Genomic DNA, 20,786 nt, shown 5'->3' with positions numbered 1-20,786 from the left:
CAGAGGAGAGTGAGACTGTGCACATCAACACATCATGTGCTTCATCGGGAAATCGTCGGCAGCGCTGCATAGGATTTGTACGAGAATGCCTCCAAATAAGTGCATTTTTGGATGTGAGGGAAAGTTTACCGTGTTCAGCTTCCCCAAGAACCCAGCGTTACATGAACAGTGGATGCAGTTTGTTTTTCCGAGGCAGCAACAGTGTAGCAAGTGCCTTTGTGTGTTCTGGTCATTTGAGTGACGACGCTGGATTTGCACATCGGTTGCTATTAAAACAAGGATCCATCCCTGTGATAAAAGACCCCATTCTTCACATTTTACAAGTATTAATTTCTACTGTACTATTGTGAAATAGAAAAGCATGGAAATGTAGATTTATAAAAAAATTTTACCCACGTGAATTTTATTTTTCTGAAAACTAACCCTTAAATATATTCAAATAAACATGTGAATGCCACGGTCAGGCCCATCGCAAGGGGGGTGAAAGGTGGTGACGTTTATAGGGGCCCATGGCTGAGGGGGGCCCCCTGTCGATTTCAATCGACTGCTCGAAACCATTGCGTCATCACGAAAGCTTATCAGTTGCACGTGTTTTAAGTCTTGCCAATGAAAACATTTAAAACAGTGCATTCAAACACAAGACGCTGAAAAACTCAACTGAAAGTTTGCGCGCCGATTTTGGTGTCTTCTTGCTCTTGAAACAACACATACATACCAAAACTCATCTTTGCGAATATCCTCTCAAAAATAGTCAATTATGTCTTAAGTGAAAGTAAACATTTGAGAAAGAAATCAGATGTCTATCATTATACCGAATGTATTTACTAGCTGCCTAATTTACTAGCTGCTGTCAGTGTCCTTAATGTTAATCCAATAAATTAAATGGGAGAAAATCATTTACAGCTCTTTACTGAATTACTTTGTAGTTTTAACAAGAATTAATCTTAAATAATGTTTTATTTATACATTAAAGACTATGCAATGCTATTTATATTTGATTATTCAGTTTCTATAAACTGGACACCTACAACCTTGAAAAAATTTGTTTGGTTTGTTTATTTGTGCTATTTTCACAATTTCAAACAGGGCCCACACGAACAGCCTGCACCAGGGCCCCGCAAACCCCAGCTCCGGCCCTGGCCACGGTTGTCTATTTTGTGGATTATAACAAACTAAAAAGGCTACAAAAATGAGTACAATGCATTACTCTCTACATCTTTAATGAAGATCTAACTCACAACATCACTTCCAACACAATGCTACTGATAGTAGACTGATATGGTGGAATTACTGTAATTCTCAGCCTGAACTAATTAAACATTATGATGAAAATCGATAGAATTGATAATAAAATAGCTCAGAGCTGTTACGCAAGCTCCCAGCTTCTGTAGCAAACACACAAGCTCCATTCCAAAACCTAGTGTGCTGCCTACGGAGAGAGCATTTTAAGACATCACATGGCTGTTCCAGAAGGTAGGCAGCTTAATTATGCCGCCTCCTACCTTGTTTTGGTCAAATTCTAAGGCAGCATTGCATATATCTTTTATAGAGAAGGCAATTCTATATCACATTGTTATGAGCTCTGTAAAATATCTATCTTAAAATGGTTGAAGCCAGCTTATATTATCATAAAAATGTTTTTCCTGATATTAATTTTTCTTTTAGTTTTTATGCTTTGGAGTATGTGTTGTTGACTTAGCAGCATACTAGCACTATTTTTTTTTTAAATTAATTATGAAAATGTTCTCCCTTGTAATAAGCACAAAACAAAGGCAACTGCATGTTTTCTTGTAGAATATAAGTTGCTTATTACTTCGCGATTATTTGATATTTTTGGTGGATTGCTTGTGGGTTGTGGTGACACACATCAATTTGTATAGATTTACAAAGAACTAGCTGAGGAAACAATTCAACATACCCTTCTATGATCAATGGCACACACATTCGGTTTATCTGTTTATCAGACATGTGGCCTTTTTTAACAGCTAGATGTTTGCAAAACATGAAAGGTTTTAGAGGTTATTGTGGAATGACTTAAACATGATAAAGAATATAAATTACTCAAAAATCATGACTCAGTCTAGCAGAGTGGCATGATTTTAAAGTACATCATTATATAATGACAGATGAATGGTATAGAAAGTGACATTAGCATAAGCCCAAGATCATTCTATTGAAAGTAAATGGCTCTTTTAGATCATAAATGTAATGGTGCTGCTTTTTATTTCTTTGCTGTTGGTTTTATAGAGCAAGCTAAAGCTGTATTAATGTCTGTATATTTGTGTTTAATTACTCATTTTATTGTGAGTAGCATGCATTTAAAAATCTGTTTTGATTAGCCCATGTGCTTCTATCTAGTGGAAGAATGAGAAGTACTGTGTTGTATTGCTAACATGATAACATTATAATCTGAAAAGTTTGCATATTATCTGAATATTAGCATTTCCTAATTTGAAAGTGTTTGGGTGGCCATTCCTGGTGGATCCAAACATGCTTTTAAACTATATTACAGAAATGCTTGCAAACGTTTTCTGTAGTAACGCTGCCAAACGCATGTAGCAGCCTGAGTGACATTCAATTAACAGCCTTTCACTGACTCGCCTGGATTTATTCCTTCCTGTCAGCATCTGCCCACGGATGTCTTCATGAAAATACATAAGCAAACAAATGCACATGCATACTCTACTCTCAGTGCACTTTAACTTTCAGAAATGGTTTCTTATCTTCTTCTATGAATAATTTATTCAATCAAATATCTATGTGAAGAATTACAGCTGAAAGCATCTGCTTAATTGAAAATGTAATTGCTTTAATGTTGATGTTTATGTTATGTTTAATGTTGCTGTCAGTATAATAAAGTTGAATGAGGACTAGGGCTGTCATCCTCCCGAAAAAATAAAAAAATTAGCCACATGAAATGTGCACTATATTCTTTGTTCACTAGTAAGCTTTTCATTCAGATATTAACCTGCAGATTGTGGCAATATTGTTCCCAAAGATTAACTAAATTAAAGCAACATGAACATTCTATTAATCAAATAATTCTGGAAAAAAACTTATCACAAAAATATTAAGCAGCACAGCATTTTTTTTATATTGATAATACAACTTCTAATAATACTGTTTCTTGAGCAGGACTGTTTCTTTATATATATTAAAATAGAAAACAGTTTCACAATCACAAAATTGCCATTTTTCTGTATTTTTGATCAAATGCAACCTTGGTGACCATAAGACACTACTTAAAAATATTTATATTAAAAAGAATGAATAGTGTGCATTATAATAGTGATCTGAACAAGGACTGAGGTGACGTGTTTGTGTGTCCCTTTGTGTGACTTTCCCTGAGAGGTGCAGACAGCACAGTTTGCTCACACACACACACATGCACCATGTGACCGGAATCCTACCACAGCTGCATATGCGTCAAGAGCAAACACACACACACACACACACACACACACACATACATGCTCATATCTAAAGTCACTGATCACCGCAGGATTGCACGGCACTATTCCTAGAAACACATTACCAAACACAAGGCCTGATGGACAGGAGAGAAAGTTTGAAGGACATTTATTGCCATGTGTGTGTGATTGAAAGAGAGAAATGCCAGAAGTACTATGCTGCCTTTTGGTGGAACAATAAATTGTGAAAATGTGTTTTGTATGACAATCATACACTGAATGTTACAGTTTGCAGCGGTATACTATTTTAGTTGATTGCTGTAGAGCCGATTCTTTTGAAGGTTTGCTGTTGCCGTGTTGGTAGTTACCAGTTCCCTGGTGTGAAGAGATTTGTTACACACAAAGAGAGGCAGAGAGTGTATGTGTGTGTGTTTTGCTACTGTACTGCTTGTAAACTGCATCAGCACTGCAGTAATTGACAGATCGTCAATGCAGTCATCAGGAAACCCACCGGCATGATTCTGCTGATCCCAGAGCAGCACTCGCGCTAATGCATGCTCGCTATCACACCGCTGCAGACATCATGTGTGAGTTTTTGTTCAACTCCTTAGCCGTGCACTTCCACCGAAAGACTAAACTCCCGCAAAGGGCACATGCCTACATGTGAGTAAAGGACTGGAAAAAATTTTAATGAATAATGGATGTTAAATTTGAGCCTATATGTGAAGATATGGGAGAAAAGTTCAGATTGATCAATGTTCCTTTTTATGGCAAATACAAATTATCTTTAAAAAGCAGGTCATTTGGTTTTTTGAAAAATATCTAAGTTGTTAATCAAATAAAGTGCATAATAAATAAATATATTGTCTCTCAAAAGAGACAGTCGATTTAGAATTGCCTTAACGAGTCATCATATTGTCGAATCTTTTGCCTGTTGTTGCTAGTATTCGTCATACATTTGCATTATCCAGAGTCTGACCTGCCCACAAACACTTCCTTAGTTAGTGTGTTTACATCATGTTGAGTAGACGCTGTGTTCAAGGATACCACAGAAATGTAATTAGAACCTTTTGTTAGACATTGTAGACATATTTTGGTTAACAAACTATCCTTTCATCAGTTAGTCACGTTAGCACTCGATCAGATCCACCATTATTGTTTTCACATTTTAGCAGCTAAACGTTAGCTGTTGGCATGATTCGATTGCATAAGTGTTTTTGTATGTCATTATTATAAGATGGAATTGGAGCACCATATTGTTTTATGTAAAGGTGCTTTGTCAATGGTAGCACTGGGTAACTGGCTCAAGGACTCCTCTCTTTAGCAATCACAACAGGCTTGGCCAGCTGACCAATCAGAGCAGAGTAGGCTTATGGAAGGGAGGGGTTTGCTTCAAACTTGTTAGCAACAAATTATTTTGAAATCATTGGCAAATGACTCTTAATATTAAATGCATATTCTGAGAAAATGACAATGTTTTCTGACCTTAGATGCATTTAAACCTTTTCTAGGGGATTCCAACACAATATTAGGACACTTTAAAATGCCTGTGACCTGCTCTTTAAGTGTCTGATAACCAATGTAAATAAGACATTTTTCATTATTATTTATGCTCTTTGTGTAAATGATCCTCGAAATTATAGGAGTAAACATAATATGCAGAATCATAATAATAAATAAATTAGAATGATGAAGTGTGTCCAGATAAATAATTTTTGTGTCCATATGCAGCAGTTTCAGATTAGCTGTTTTCAATAACTAAAAACAAATCAGCAATTGAAAAGGAATAATAAGAATAAGATAAAATGTGACTAAAGAATACAAATTAAAGATATTAAAAGACAATATACATATATAAAATGAAACCGCAAAAAGCAAAAAATGTGATTTCCTTTATTAATGCTGGCAACAGGAAGTGAGTCATCACAGTACAGTACACCTGCTTTAGGGTGAGAGGGATACTGAAGTCTGACTTACCTTTGTAAAACATTTCCTTCTTTTTTGTTTTTTCTGTCTCTCTTTCTCTCTGAGTCATCATCGAATGACTCAGTTCTTATCATTTTTTATGCCTAGCTTCTTTCGTTGACAGTATGCCACACATGCCACTGTTTTTCCCTTCCATCTCTCTCTCTCTCTCTCTCTCTCCTTTTCTCTGTGCCTCTTTCTCTCTGTATCATGTCCTCTCTCTGTTCCTCTTTCACACTCCCGCCATCTTCTCTTGTTCCTCCCTCGTTCTCCTGTATTCCGGCCAGATGGCTGAGTCCTGACTGGGCTGCATATGGGCATTTGAAATGCTAATGTTGGTTAGTGTGCTAATATGTTTGTCTACACTGATCCGTTTCAGTGCCAAGATTACAGACTTGTTTTAGTCTCAACTTGTCAACAAATAAGACCGTTGGTGGCAGTTGTTGACCTAGAGCTCACTCTTTATCTCTCTATCTTGTTTTCTCTCAGTGTGGAGGGACATCCCCAGTGTCAGGACACGGCTAGCTTTTCCGACAGCACCTGTAGTCAGGGCCCATACCTGGGCAACTCGGAGCGTTACGGGAACATCCGAAACATTCCTGGCCCTCAGGGGCCTCCAGTGGCCCCTTCAAGCCCAGCGACCCTGGCCTGGGCGCAACGGACCCGCAACCAGCCCGCCAGCCTGGCACTCCGCAAGCAAGAGGAAGAAGAGAGCAAGCGCTGCAAAGCGCTCTCTGACAGCTATGAGCTCTCCACGGACCTGCAGGACAAGAAGGTGTGGATCTGCGTTCTTCAAGAAGTTCCCATTGCGTACTTTATCTAAAAATTAACTAATTATAATATAATATAAAGTATTGTTTTTTATAGACTAAAAATCACTCATGAATCTAAAACAATCTTTAAAAAACTAAAATAAAATTGGGGAAAATGGTCAGTGATATGATGCTTTTTTGTCCTGATAATTAATTTAAACTAACAAAACATATACAAAGATTAAAATACATCTCTTTTGTGATGAGCATGTTATGTTCTAATTTATTTTTAGTGCAAAAAGCCAAAAAAATTCAGAATGGTGATAGCATAATAAAGCAAAAAAAGCTGAATTTTATGAAAAGCAAACCTCATTGAGTAGTTTAAACTTGTATTACATTTAAAAAAAAAAAAGAAGGTAAGCAGTCTTGTAAAAATATAAATACAGTATACTTTTTTTAACTTCTGATGGTTATGACATGGTGATCTTATACTGTATATAGTGTGAAAATAAATGTATATTATATTTATGTACAATAACACAAGTGTTATTATGTAAATAAAATCATGGTGTCATCTTTAAAAAGCAGTAATACTATGTTTTAATATCATTAATGAAAGGAAATCTTCAGTTTGTCAAACACTGTTGACTTTTTTGTAGTAATTTGTGCTTAATTAAGGTTTATCCTAATTCTCCGTGGCCCAAACAGCCCATAGAAAAATATACGTATTACTAAGTGTTTTTGTTTTAATGTGCATGGAGGCCATCTTACAGGCTTTAAACTACAGTCAAGCCTCAAATGTACATAATGGCCTCCGGTCATGCTAATGTGAAGCCAAACCTCCATCATCTCACATAATGAAAGATGGGATTGCACTTATGATACAGAGTGCTGTTATGCTTTCATATTAAATACTAAGGATGTCTGCATTGTGAAAATATCAGTTCATGTAGGAGTCCAACACTCCAACATCTACAGAATTACTGCTGCCCATATCTTTCTTCTTTGAGTAATAATTGAGAAAGACTGCTGTTAAATAAATATTTTCTTAGATTTCTTAAGTTTCAGGCTTAAAGAATATAGCATTTAGATGTCTTGTATATTAGGTTTAAAGAAAGCAATGCATCACTTCTTTCTCTCTCTTTTGCACTCTTTATTCAATTATAATCCATTTTCATGTCCTCTTACTGTCTTTTTGTCCATCTTCCTTTTCATCAGGTGGAGATGCTGGAGAGGAAGTATGGCGGTTACTTCCTGAGCAGACGAGCGGCTCGCACGATACAGACGGCATTCCGGCAGTATCGCATGAACAAGAACTTTCAGCGGCTGCGTAGTTCCGCCTCTGAAAGCCGAATGACTCGCCGGATCATCCTGTCAAACATGCGTTCGCAGTATTCTTTTGACGAAAGACAGCCACAGGCAATATAACAGTTTTTACATGCATAAAAGTAGAAAATTCAGCTCGACTGTGAAATCTTAATTCTGTTTTATGATGTTAACATAATTAATATAAATTCATTTTTACAATTTATGATTCTATAGGTTCAGCCCCAGATGCCCCAGCAGCAGCAAGGTCGATATACCAGCCATCACACTTCGACTCTGGGCACAGCTAGCCAGACAGGAACCACAGACTCACAGCAGGAGTCTGACTCACCTGCACACTGTCCTTCAGACAGAGAGGAGTACTCACATACAGACGACGCTTTCAACAAACAGGTGACAGATGTGTGAACCCTTCGATTAAAGTTATGTTAAAGTCAAAATGTATTTCAATACAGGTCAGATATATATAGCTGGGATAGAATACATTTAGACTCATAGCATGATTCGTAGACATCATGTACAGTATGAAAAATGGATATCCATATTAAGATTTGCTAAAGATCTCAATAGAAAAAAGTACAATTGTTTAAATATATTTTGGCGCATTGTTTAAAATATAAAAAAAAAATGACTGGTTTTACTTTATTTTTGTTGTTCATATAAATGCAGCCTAGTGAGAGTAAGAGACTCACAAAAAACATTAACTCTTTCCTCACCAAACGAAGAATTTTCAGTTATTAATAAGATGACGTTATTTATTTTAATGTATTGCATGTTCAGATATTCATACAACAATATATTCCGGGGCCAGGAAATTTGAGTGAAAACCAGCAAAAACGCTGGCGATGGCTGTGTGCTTCCTCTCTCAGGTGACATCTCTGGCTGACTCTATGGACGACACTCTGACGTGTCAGTCTGGCCGAGAGGACTCTCAGGATGGTGGTGAGGGAGGAGGAGAGGAGAGCGAGGATTTCGGCGAGTGTGTATGGAGCAGCAAACCTACCTCCCGTAGGGGGGTCATGGGGGAGCAAGAACGTCTGGGGGTCATGCACGAGGACAGCACAGCTACCTCGTACAGCGACGTCACGCTTTATATGGACGACGGCATGCCTTGTTCTCCCCTATCCATCGAGCGGGTTCCCTCCAGCACCGACACTGAGTACTGGGGCGTCAGCAGTGGGGTCGGAGGACGCGAAGACAGCCGGGATACAGAGGGCGGCGGGAGCAATAACAGCCGGCGTAGCACACCATGCACCGAATGCAGAGATTTCCGGTTGCGGGGGTCACACCTCCCCGTTCTCACCATAGAGCCGCCTAGTGACAGCTCTGTTGACATGAGCGACCGTTCGGATCGAGGCTCCCTGAGCAGACAGCTGCTTTACGAGCAGGAGCCTACGGCGGGTGGATCACCTCAAGGGACTCTCAAACACAACCCCGTCCCTCGCACGCCCAATCCCTGTGTGGCACAGGGCCAGACACGACCCCCGGGTCGCCCCATCCCTTCCCCTATTCCAACACACGTACCACACCACACAATGATGCACCACCATCACCACCCACACCTTCACCATCCGTTGCACCACCACCCTATGCCACACATTCATCACCCCTACCCAGACCCCACATCTCCCTCACCCACTCAGCCTCCACTCACGCCACTTTCTTCCTCGTCCTCCGCGCCACTGCCCACTACTGGCCTGGAGCACTCGGATGGGGACAACGACTCAATGAACTCTACCACCAACTCCAATGAGACCATCAACTGCAGCTCAGGCTCTTCGTCTAGGGACAGTCTAAGGGAACCCTTGCCTCCTCTGGGAAAACAGACCTATCAGAGAGAGAGCAGGCATAGCTGGGACTCACCCGCCTTCAACAATGACGTGGTCCAAAGGAGGCAATACCGCATTGGACTGAACCTCTTCAACAAGTAAGAGACATTCACCAAAATAGGACTGACATTTTAATAGAAATTCCCCTTTTATACACAAAAAATACTTTTTATTAAATAATAATTTTATATAAAATATTATCAAGAACATTCAATTTTGCACAAATTAGTTTTTTTTATATTTATTGTTTTATTTAATATTTATCTAACTATATTGACTATATATAATTTTTGTTCTTTATAATGATCACCAATCCCTTAAACAGTTCTGTCAGAGCAGTTTCTTTTGTTGTTTTACTAACATTAAATGACAGAGACAATGATTAAATGATTATCTACAAATCAAGACTATCTACAGCAGAGACAGCAGGTGCTGTCACTTTAAGACCGAATGCACAGATGTAATACTGACAAGCATTCAGTTACTTTCACAGCTGTTCATGTTCTCTTAAGACATATCTGACTGCATTTAAGTGAAAACTCAGCAAGACAGACATTTTGACATATTTTTGTGTTTATTTGTCCATTTAAAAGTATACCCAAAGCCCAAAGTAGCCCAAAGTGTGTTGCTCTGTCTCGGATCACATGCACAGAAAGCTGCCTGGTGCACAATGTCTCTTTTGCAGCTCAGTATGATTTTAAAAAAAAATGTTCATCAAGTATGTCCAGCAGGAAACTTTATATTACATCTTTCACATGACATGATTTTATGAGGGAAGGTTGACAGCGAAAACCAAAAACGAATCTAAAATTCTATTAATCGCACAGCCCTAGACATGAAATCATCTTTGAGAACAAGGAGAAGAACAAGCCCTACACAACTTGCATACTTTGCATATAAGAATGACCGACACTGAATATGTCTCTTACAAGTTCATACAAACATTAACCTAAAATCTTGATGTTAGAAAAGTGTATGGTTCTATTTATTGACTGATCTATCTACAGACATCTCCTCCATATGGTTTATCACACCTGTCGTATTTCATTATTAAATCTTAATATTGAAGAGAGGACAGGCCCAGTGTGATTTCTCTGAACCTCTTTTCTGACTTAATACCGGATGGATCACAGACGCTTTACGGTAGTTTTATTTGAACACATTACTCCTGTTATAAATCATGGAGAATACATAATGAAAAGTAACTGTAAGGTTTTATGATTGCAAGATTGATGTGTTATAAATCATTTAGCACCTTGGTAACTTTTTAGCAGGGTGCTTTAGAAATCTAATTCTGACGAGGAAATGGAACTGTAAGCAATCAAATGGATTTTAAGATCAAATGGCAGAGATCAATAAAAGACAATGCAGTCAAGCCAAAGACAGATGTGAACCTAAATCCAGTTGGATACAAAGAGTCAGATGTCTATACATTTTTCTGCCCTCAGGCTATTGTTGCTATATCTATTTTTCTGTATTTCAGTTGTTCACAGTTTAAATCAAATGAATCACATCCTATCTGTTATGTCATCACTCTCCCTGTCTTCCAGGAAACCAGAGAAAGGGATCCAGTATTTGATCGAGAGGAATTTTGTCTCAGACACACCTGTGGGCATCGCACGTTTCATCTTGGAGAGGAAAGGCCTGAGTAGACAGATGATTGGAGAGTTTCTGGGAAACCGACAGAAACAGTTCAACAAGGATGTGTTGGAGTTAGTAATGATGTTTTTCTGTCTTCCCACCCCAGACTGTAGCAAAGCATCCATATGCTGTTAACACCAGCTTGGAGGCATCAGAAACAGAAACCAGACACTGGCTAAAAAAATCAACACAAACATGTTGGCAGATGAATTTAGTGATCTTTATTTCTGTTCTTCTTTCTCAGCTGTGTGTTGGATGAGATGGATTTCTCAGGCATGGATCTGGATGACGCCCTGAGGAAGTTTCAGGCTCAGATTAAGGTTCAGGGGGAAGCCCAGAAGGTGGAGAGACTGGTAGAGGCCTTCAGGTAGCGTTTGCTGTCATCTCACCCTGTGCTCTTTTCTCTGCATTTCGTAGTTCCACATGAAGATCCGCTTCTTTCTTTCTAACAGTCAGAGATACTGCGTGTGCAACCCTGCACTCGTCCGCCAGTTTCAGAACCCAGACACGATCTTCATCCTGGCATTTGCCATAATCCTTCTCAACACAGACATGTACAGCCCCAACGTCAAAGCTGAGAGGAAGATGAAGCTGGAGGATTTCATTAAGAACCTTAGAGGTGATCCAAACCAAAAATGTCTTCAGATTAATATTTGGCTTCCAATAAAAGACAAGAGAGTAGTTTTCACCTTCTGTTTCTTTGTTCGTTCTCCCGCTCTTTTCTTGGGCAGGAGTGGATAATGGACAGGATATTCCCAGGGATTTGTTAGTGGGCATCTACCAGCGCATTCAGAAATGGGAACTCAGGACAAATGATGATCACGTGTCTCAAGTGCAGGCTGTGGAGAGGGTTATCGTGGGCAAGAAACCTGTGAGTCAATCCATGTTTCACTCATGCATGTCATACTTTTGGTTGAAACCCCATATTGTTGTTCAGCTTGTGGTAAAAAGGCTGTTGGATCCTAGTTTGTTTATTTGTGTGGTTTAGTGTGAGACAAACCAAGCTGTATTTTGATATGCTGTGTGTGTGCGTGCAGGTGCTTTCTCTGCCACATCGCAGGCTAGTGTGCTGTTGTCAGCTGTATGAAGTCCCTGACCCCAATCGACCCCAGCGGAGTGGAGTTCACCAGCGTGAGGTCTTCCTCTTTAATGACTTGCTGGTGGTGAGTCTTCACTTAGTGCATACTGGCCTAATTACTGTCAGAAGATATAGTAGAGAAAAAATACTCACTTTGATTTGGAGTCATGTGCACTTACTATAATTATATAATTATCTGCGAATGTATACCAGATAAATAGGCCTACTGTTTTCATAAAAAAAAAAAAAAAATAGGCATTGAGCCTATATAATATTACTGTATTTGGAGTTACATTGTACAATTTCAGACTTAATTATCTGTATTTTTAGATTTAAATTTTTATATTTAGAATTAAAACCTTATCTTCAGGATTTATAAATATATATTCAGATTCATATAGTTTCATGTACAGTATATACATATAAAATATCTCTAGTTATTACATTTTTGTTGCGATCAAGCAATTTTTGGTCCTGACTGCAGCAAAAATTACAACAAAAATAACATATTCTTTATACATACATGTTTGACCCTGGACCACAAAACCAGTCTCGAAACTGAGATTTGAATGAATAAAGAATAACTGAGATTTGAATTGAAGCTGAATAAATAAGCTTTCCATTGATGTATGGTTTATTAGGATCCGACAATATTTGGATGAGATCACTTATCTACAATATAGAACTGGATTGGTCATGATGTCATGAAAGTATCTTAGAAAATGTAAATCAATATATTGTTTTCTGTAAATGAGTAAACAAGATGATTTTTACATAATTTAGAAAGAAAAATTCTAGGCTACAAGCTCCAGTTCTCAAAAGTCCTGGGAACCAATGTTCTGTATGTTTTTTTGCCTTATTCAAGTGATTTAACATTTTTAGTTTTACACTAACCACGCATAACATTTTTTTCCTCAAAAACACAATCATGTACATACATGCTGCTCAAATATTATTATAGCCCAGTTTGGGCTGATTACAGTGAGATTAGACTTTAGCCATTTAGATGTTTATAAGCAACTGAAAAAAGCAGAAATATCAGGGCATGACAAAACTTCTCCAGGCCCCAAAAATACCCTTAGACCTCAGGGGGTTAATATCATAAAGATTTTTGCCATAAAATAAAAATCTTGTTAAACAAAAAATGTTATTAAACAAATTAAGACTATTTTATATTTTAGTTTGTTCAAAATTGCCAGTCTTGGTCTAGAGTACGGCTATTAGACACATTGAAAAAAAACATTCAGTCATATGTACCTGAGCAATTTTGTGTTAAGAGTATGTATATGTATAATGATAATAACTACCGAGCCTAACATCCCTTATGTTCCCGCCTTCAGGTAACGAAGATCTTTCAGAAGAAGAAGACGTCTGTGACGTACAGTTTCAGACAGTCTTTTCCCCTGGTGGAGATGCAGGTTCATATGTTCCAGAACTCCTGTAAGTATATTCATCCCTCCATCTGTCTGACCATCTGTCCCTCCTTCTTTATTTATACTATCACTCCATTCCAGCTCGTTTACACACTCTGCTCTCGTCCACTCCATCTCTCCGTGTTCTCTCATTACCCTTTCCTTGCTTTCATGTAGGTGGTGTTTTGGTTTCTTAGCAGTATATGAAGGAGAAAAAGATGTCTATCTGAAAATCCTCTTCCATCTATTGTGGCTGTGCTGTTAATTGGGAACGTCTGTCTTCTATTGATCTTAATCATTATTTGTTTTGCACTTGTTTTCCATTAACAGAATATCTAAACATCTTTAAAAGAAGACAAATTAGCTTGAAGTAAAATTCCACATGATTAAGAGCATATTTTTTTATTTAAATGTATCTTTCCTACCCCATTGACATGCTGAAGTACAGTACTTGTCAGAATGAGAGATCTATAACTAATTACGAGGCACAGCACATCCCTCTTTATCTGGGTCTCTCTATAATAGACTGCATTTACCCTCTATCTCTGTCCCTCTCTCGCAGACTATCCTCACGGTATCAGACTGACATCAGCGATGCCCGGCAGCGAGCGTAAGGTCCTGATTGTGTTCAATGCGCCGAGCCAGCAGGACCGAACCCGCTTTACCAGCGACCTGCGTGAGAGCGTCGCTGAGGTTCAAGATATGGAGAAATACCGCGTAGAGTGTAAGAAATCCTTTAACGTTACCCGTTGTTTTACACACGACATATCAAAAGCTTGACATTGTTTTTCTCTTTGCAAGCTGAAATTTCAGAAATGGTTCATCATGGTAATAGTCATAGGTATAGCTAATACTCTCTTCTCCGTAGCTGAGTTAGAGAAGCAGAAAGGTGTGATGCGTCCAGGGCTCTCGAGTGGAGAAGGGGGCGGGGTTGGCGGAATGAAAACTGAAGCTGTGAACGGCACTCTGGGTAGGCCCAGTCTGGATGACACGTACACAGCAGGGGAGGGGCTTAAACGAACAGCACTTAGCTCCTCACTGAGAGACCTCTCTGAGACAGGTACAACACACATTCACACAACAAACTCCTTTCTATTTAGACGACAGCTGACCGTTTAACGGAATTGTTGCATAACAATGCATTCAAAATCAGCTAATTTTAATTATGGATGCTTCATGGATTTCTGTAGACCTATTTTGTACAAAAAATGTGCCACAATGTAAATTTTTTTTTTTTCATTTCACTCAAATATGGACATTAATTGGATTCAGTACAAATAATGTAAATTATTGTTGCCTTTTTCCATTCGGGTAAATATTTTTAAATCCACCATAGTTTGATCATGAAAGGCCTCCTGGCACAATTTGGAGGTGCTGAACTTCTATAAAGAAGTACAGTTTGACAGACACTGCCCTCTAATGGCACATCATGTCCTTACATAAGGCTTCTTGGAAAAGTGTCTGGATTTGAATAATCTTTTATTTTTATTTTATTTTTATTAATATTTTTTGCTGTTAGTATGTACGCTGTCACAGTATGCAAAATTTCTGTATGCATATAATGTACAGATGCTACATTTGTTAAGATGTGCGGTATATGACAGAGCAGACCATATCCCACAATACAATGATATTGACTTTGACCTGCTAAATGCTAAATCTGCTAAATGTGTTTTTTTCTCATTCTGTGTTTGATGGGGCTGCCAAGTGTTAACATATTTTTACACAAAACAACATAAAAAATACAAAATAGCCATTTTGTAGAGGATAACTCACAGTATTAAACATAAACAAGGTTGGTCATGTGACAAACGCTACTGTTTTAAATGCTTTCTAAACACAGCCCACATCATGTTCGGTGATGTGAAGTTGAGTTTTGTTAGTAGACATGTATTTATTATAAATGGATAATTCAGGGACAAAAACCCAGTATTAAGATGTCCGAAAATGTTTTCTGAATGACCTTTGACCCTGACCTTGCTGTTCTTGGTTGGGTACAGGAAAGCGAGGCCGTAGAAACAGCGTTGGCTCTTTGGATAGTACTATAGAAGTAAGTCAGGCTGATCTGCTAACGGCTTGCAATCATAATGAAATTGAATGATCCTGTGTTTCTAAATGCATGAGACCTCTGTGTTTATTAACAATGGCTTTGCATGACTTTTTTATTGTTGTGATGAAGTTCAGCATGTTTTAATCCTTATAGTGTAAAAAACTTAATTGGTGTTTGCTTTGCATGCAGCATGTCTAATAGGTTATGCCTGGTGCTAATAACTAATGCCTTGCTCTGGTAAATGAATGGCCCCAATCAGTATCTGAGGGCTGCTTGTGTTTTAAAGGTTTAGATGCATGTTTAAATACATGTAAAATAAGTGAGGCTCTATGAAGAGGAAGCTTTACTTTGTTATCTGACTGATTTTGTGGCTTGTGAAAGTGACACTGTCATTATTAACTTTGGTAAGTAGCTTGAAGCTGTTTGTATCTAATGCTGAAAGGCTTTTTGGGTTGTTACTGTGCAGGAGATGTGAGTACAGTGATGTTTCTGCATGTACTTTTTAGTATCAAGATAAATTGTTAAAATGTGCCGTTACAAAAATTCTAGCTGAGATCAATAAGCTGATAAAATAAAAATTATATAATATAGTAAAGCAATTAAAATTACTTATTACAAATAAAATGTTTACGTTTTTAATTCTGCAAATAAATTCAGTCATAACAGTTTTTTGTTAAATAATTTAAATATTAAATATAATCTTGCAATTTTTTAAATCTGTGTTCTTTTTACACTCAACTTTGTATGTAATAGCTAAATTAACTTGCTTTAGTCTTTTTTCCGTTTATTATTATTATTATTATTATTATTATTATTAGAAAAAAGAATGGAATTTTAATATGTATTGCTTATAATATAAAAATCATTATTTTTTTATTCATTTTAATATCGGTGTATTCCTAATAAGTAACGTCCATTATTTATTTGAAAAAAGTAACTGGGGAATGCTTCTCACTTCTACTCAGATTTCCAGTGTAATGACTGTCTGGCTTTGTGTGTTTGTGCACACTGTAGGGATCCATCATTAACAGCCCTCAGCCGCATCAACGCTTGCCCATGGGGGGCACTGTTCCCAGCTGCTATGGGCTGGAAGACTACCGGCCTCACCGCCCCATCCTGAGCCCCGGAGTAGGGGTGGGGGGTGGGCCGGGGCAACTTCACAACGCCGTAGGCAATATGGGCGGGGTCCCTGGCATCAGCGATCGAGGTGGGGGGCCGGGGAGCAGTTCTGGAGGGAGCAATTCCGGTTCCTTCCTGGGCTCCCTGTTTGGGAGCAAGCGCGCCAAACCCCCTGCTCCCCTTACTCCCCCCGGGCCACATTACCCGGCCCCCGTGCCACCTCCTACTACAGGAGGGCCGCCGCCTCCGTCCCCCTCCGCCCTCAGCCAGTCAGATCCAGGTGGGCCGTCCAAGATCCAAGCGCTGCACGCTCAGTACTGTCACAACAACTTTGGCCAGCCTCCGCCCCCTTACCACCATCATCATCGGTACCATATGCAGGCCGTCACCCCTGGCCATCCACCCGCTATCCATCATATCCTACATCGAGGGTCCCTCCCACGGCGCGGGCCACCCGTGCCTTCACACACCCAGCTCCAGCAGCACCAATCCCATCATGCTATGCAGCAAGGCCGCTACGGCAATATGGCCTGCACCCCTCCGCCTCTGTCCCCGCATTCACCCAATTCCCCTATCGCCCCTTTCACCTTCTACCACATGCATCCCAATCCCATACGCCACGTACGGATGCCCGGTCCTACCGGCAAACTTCCTCTCACCCTGTCTCACTCTCAGCCCCACCCTCACGCCCACTCCCACGCTCACTCTCATACCCACAGCCATCTCGTCCATGCCCACAGCCCACACCCCTTGCTAGATCACTCCGCCCATCCAACTCACTTCGTTTTCTCACCACCCCCTCAGGCACCATCCGCTATCACCGCCCGCTACATACCCCAGGGCGCCGCCCACTACATCCCACAGTATCCACCCCTCTCTTCCATCCCACCTCCTCCACCACATTCCCCGTTACCTCCACCTTCATCCCCACATACCCCCCTCACCCCCCTCACACCTCTTACCCCACTCTCCCCGCTGGCCCCGCAACTCCCAGGACCCATGGGGGCACAGTCGGGCGGACCAGGGAGCGGAGGAGGAGGCGGAGCCAGCAACAGCAGCACGGTCGGCAGCTCCAAATCCAAACCTATCAACCGCATCAGCACGGTGGTGTGAGAGTAAGTCACAACAGAGGGCGCAGGGGGCCATTGCGGAGGAGCCGGAGTCCAGGCAAGAGGAAGCACACCATACTCAGACTCTGTTACTTCCATATCCGCTTCCCTCACGTGTAGAGCGGGAATCCTGGCCGGCTACATGCTCATTGCTAGCCTGGATGGCCTCTTGCTGTTGGCCGCCAATCAAAACAAAGGCTGTGTAACAGCATCAAATCTCCAACTGAAGATCTAAGAAGCCTAATGGAGACAATGGTGAAGCAGTTGAAGTGTATTTTAAGAGTTTGAGTTGAAATTGACATGCATCGCTGCCAAATGAATAGGTTACAGGGAGAAAGGGGGTGCCAATTTATGTCGGACGGATGACCTGGAGTTTAAGAGACCAAGTTTGACCGTACAGAAGTCAGAAGACTAAAATGGTGAACTCTTTAAACACTCAACATGGAGACGAAACCGGACCGATGAGTGCAAAATATAAAAGAAATTGACTTTTTTCATTCGTAGTCTTTTCGGTTTTCATGTGTCTCAGATGACAATCATTTCAGGGTCGGTCAGAAAATGTTTGCTTGATACATTCCTCAAAATTGTCAAATGTATTCCTCAGCGCATAAGAAGGGCCAGCATGCACTTAGGGGGATGCCAAACAATATGTTTATCACCTTAAAGAGACTTTTATTTTGCCTTGTGAGTGAAAGGACAGGGTGGGAACTGCCGAGGAAACTTGCATCACTACACAGGAAAAAGGTTGGGGGCATAATTTTGAAACTATTTGAAGAATGTTTTATATTTTATTTTGTTTTTTTGTCTCGAAGAGGCTGGGCATCCAGTTTGCAATAAGTCTGTAAAAACCTCTTTTTTGAAGGCCTCAGTGAAGTTATGATGTCATTTGCACCAAACAGAATGTGTAGAAAGAGATTTTAAATTGTTTGGTTGATATTTTGTTCTTTTGTTTTGTGGCTATTATATTAAGACAATTAAGCATACACACCTAGATGCAAAGTACACAAAAGAGTCATGACTAATAAATAGCAACCAATAATCAGGACAAAGATCAGCACCTCCTCTACCGCAGCACATCTCTTTCCCTTTTTTAGCATCACCATTTCACTATTATTTTCAACTCGTCTGCTAAAACAATCTCCCCTGACCAATGAAACATTTATATTTGGCAATTCATCACATAACCTTAGTGCCTACTGTAAAGGTTTGTCACTGGAGGTTTGAGATCAGTGTGAAACTTTCTCTGGATGACCTGTTGGAGGAGCAGGGTGTTTGTATAGAGTGTCATTGAAATTTTGAGGTGAAATCTGTATGGGCTTGGTTTTGTACAGCTTCGGCAGTCAAAATGTGTTACAGATATCTTAAATATTTAAAAAGAACATCTGGATATGGGTGATTTTAATGGGTGACTTTATTACTATTATGATGTCAAATACTACTGAATATACAGAAGAATATAATTCTTGCTATTTTTGGTGTAGAAGCTACTACTAATATAATTCATGGATATGTTTTAGCAGAGTGCCGTGCTGAGTGTTTTCTAAGAGCTTTTTTTTAGACAGACCAACAGGCTAGGTTTTTTTTTTTTTTGGTGTACAGTTACTGTTTAGCAAACTAATTGGACTGCTAATTTCAGGTAAATGTTTTGCAGCAAGTTTGTAAAACTATATTATCCACATAAAAGCTATATGATCCGTGTAAAACTCGTTGTTGCCAGAAGCCATACACACTTGAGCAACTCGCTCTTTTAATATTGTGAATTTATGCTGAGTTGCATGTGCAATGTCAGTGCCCTCTTATTTTGTTTATATGAAAAGCGTGTTTAGGGGACTTGCATTTAAATTTCTGTTTTTGCACATACACAAGTTAAAGATCATCAGTGCCTAGGATCCAAAGCTCTAATACCATCTGTGTCCCTCCAAACAGTCCCTTTCTGTGTCTTTTCTCCCTTCTTTTCAGTCCAAATGGGCTGTTCTTTCTCCATTAAGCAGAATCATACACAGTATTACGTTAACCGATGTGTTAGTTATTTGAGTTATTTTTATACTTAAAAAATGTTAACACATTTTAAAGGTCCTACAAGGATGAAGACATTTTAAATAAGATTATTAATCTCTGCTGCTAGGCCCAGACATTTATTTCTTTTTTATTTCTTTTTCATAATTTTCTTTGCCTATATGAATTATGTTGAGTCAAACTACAATACTGTTTATTCGGGTAATGGATTCCAGTACTTCAAATCTGCTAGCATTACCCATAACTGAAAACCTTAAGGCCTTTGTAGCCAAACAGGAACTCCATGTCCTTAGTCAAAATAATGAATTTAGAGGGCCATTCAATACATTTCACTTTTTTTTTCCTATGGCCAGATTTGCTTCTCTCTCATTCTAATGCTTTGCTCTTGTGCTTGTATTAAAAGTCCTGAGTGCTGGGGCATGCCGAGCTCAAATGCAAATAAAGCAGAGGTGTGTGATGTAAAAAAAAAAAAAAAAAATTCCAGTAGTTTTTGAGATGCGTGTTCTGGTTTCTGGACATGCTAATGTCTTGTGCCACCGTGCCCCATGTTGCATGTCTGCACTTAGCTGAATGATGCTGTATAAACCTGAATGTATATATTAGTTGATATAAATATGCCATATTTACTCTGCACTGGACTGGGAAATCAATATCTGGCTGGGAATGGGAACATGAAACATTGTTTACATTTTAAGGACCTGGGGGTGGGGGGCTTGGAACAAGTTGTAATTGTAAAATTGTTATCGGTATGTGTGTGTAAGAGCAGCTCCTATATTTAAAATTAATTGTATGACGTTTTATTTGTATATATGTATGAGGTTTCAATGCAGAATTAATTCAGAGAAATTATGTGATAATTTATTGCTCTCATTCTATAAAACATGTTCTTGCTGTTGGAAAGTTGTTTTTATCTATTTCTGAGTGGGCTGTGTGTTTCTCTATTTTGGTGTGTGTGTACACTATGAATGTTTGGGTTGTGTGCATCCAAGTATGAAATCAGGTAAATTAAAGATTATTATATTAAGCATACAAAATTGTTTTATTTGTCTAAAATGTTATGTTTTATAGGGTCCCAGCAA

The 20,786-nt window shown here is 39.2% G+C and overlaps 1 protein-coding gene across 3 annotated transcripts in view; it reads left to right on the top strand.

Moving 5' to 3' along the window:
* Positions 1 to 20,607, top strand: part of LOC127963675 (IQ motif and SEC7 domain-containing protein 2) — a 71,226-nt gene extending 50,619 nt beyond the window's left edge. For all 3 annotated transcript variants that reach the window (XM_052563701.1, XM_052563702.1, XM_052563703.1), the window contains 14 exons: positions 5,865 to 6,150; positions 7,346 to 7,546; positions 7,670 to 7,846; positions 8,323 to 9,380; positions 10,833 to 10,994; positions 11,168 to 11,290; positions 11,376 to 11,542; positions 11,655 to 11,794; positions 11,961 to 12,086; positions 13,342 to 13,441; positions 13,976 to 14,137; positions 14,282 to 14,473; positions 15,414 to 15,463; positions 16,478 to 20,607. In XM_052563701.1, the coding sequence (XP_052419661.1) occupies positions 5,865 to 6,150; positions 7,346 to 7,546; positions 7,670 to 7,846; positions 8,323 to 9,380; positions 10,833 to 10,994; positions 11,168 to 11,290; positions 11,376 to 11,542; positions 11,655 to 11,794; positions 11,961 to 12,086; positions 13,342 to 13,441; positions 13,976 to 14,137; positions 14,282 to 14,473; positions 15,414 to 15,463; positions 16,478 to 17,695 (4,162 nt within the window). In that variant the 3' untranslated portion in view covers positions 17,696 to 20,607. The remainder of the gene's footprint in view (positions 1 to 5,864; positions 6,151 to 7,345; positions 7,547 to 7,669; positions 7,847 to 8,322; positions 9,381 to 10,832; positions 10,995 to 11,167; positions 11,291 to 11,375; positions 11,543 to 11,654; positions 11,795 to 11,960; positions 12,087 to 13,341; positions 13,442 to 13,975; positions 14,138 to 14,281; positions 14,474 to 15,413; positions 15,464 to 16,477) is intronic.
* Positions 20,608 to 20,786: the final 179 nt, after the last annotated feature.

Source organism: Carassius gibelio, chromosome B8 (assembly GCF_023724105.1).
Source record: "Carassius gibelio isolate Cgi1373 ecotype wild population from Czech Republic chromosome B8, carGib1.2-hapl.c, whole genome shotgun sequence".
Classification (NCBI taxonomy): domain Eukaryota; kingdom Metazoa; phylum Chordata; class Actinopteri; order Cypriniformes; family Cyprinidae; genus Carassius; species Carassius gibelio.
The sequence above is the reverse complement of the archived record's forward strand: the minus strand, read 5'-3'. Positions and strand labels throughout refer to the sequence as shown.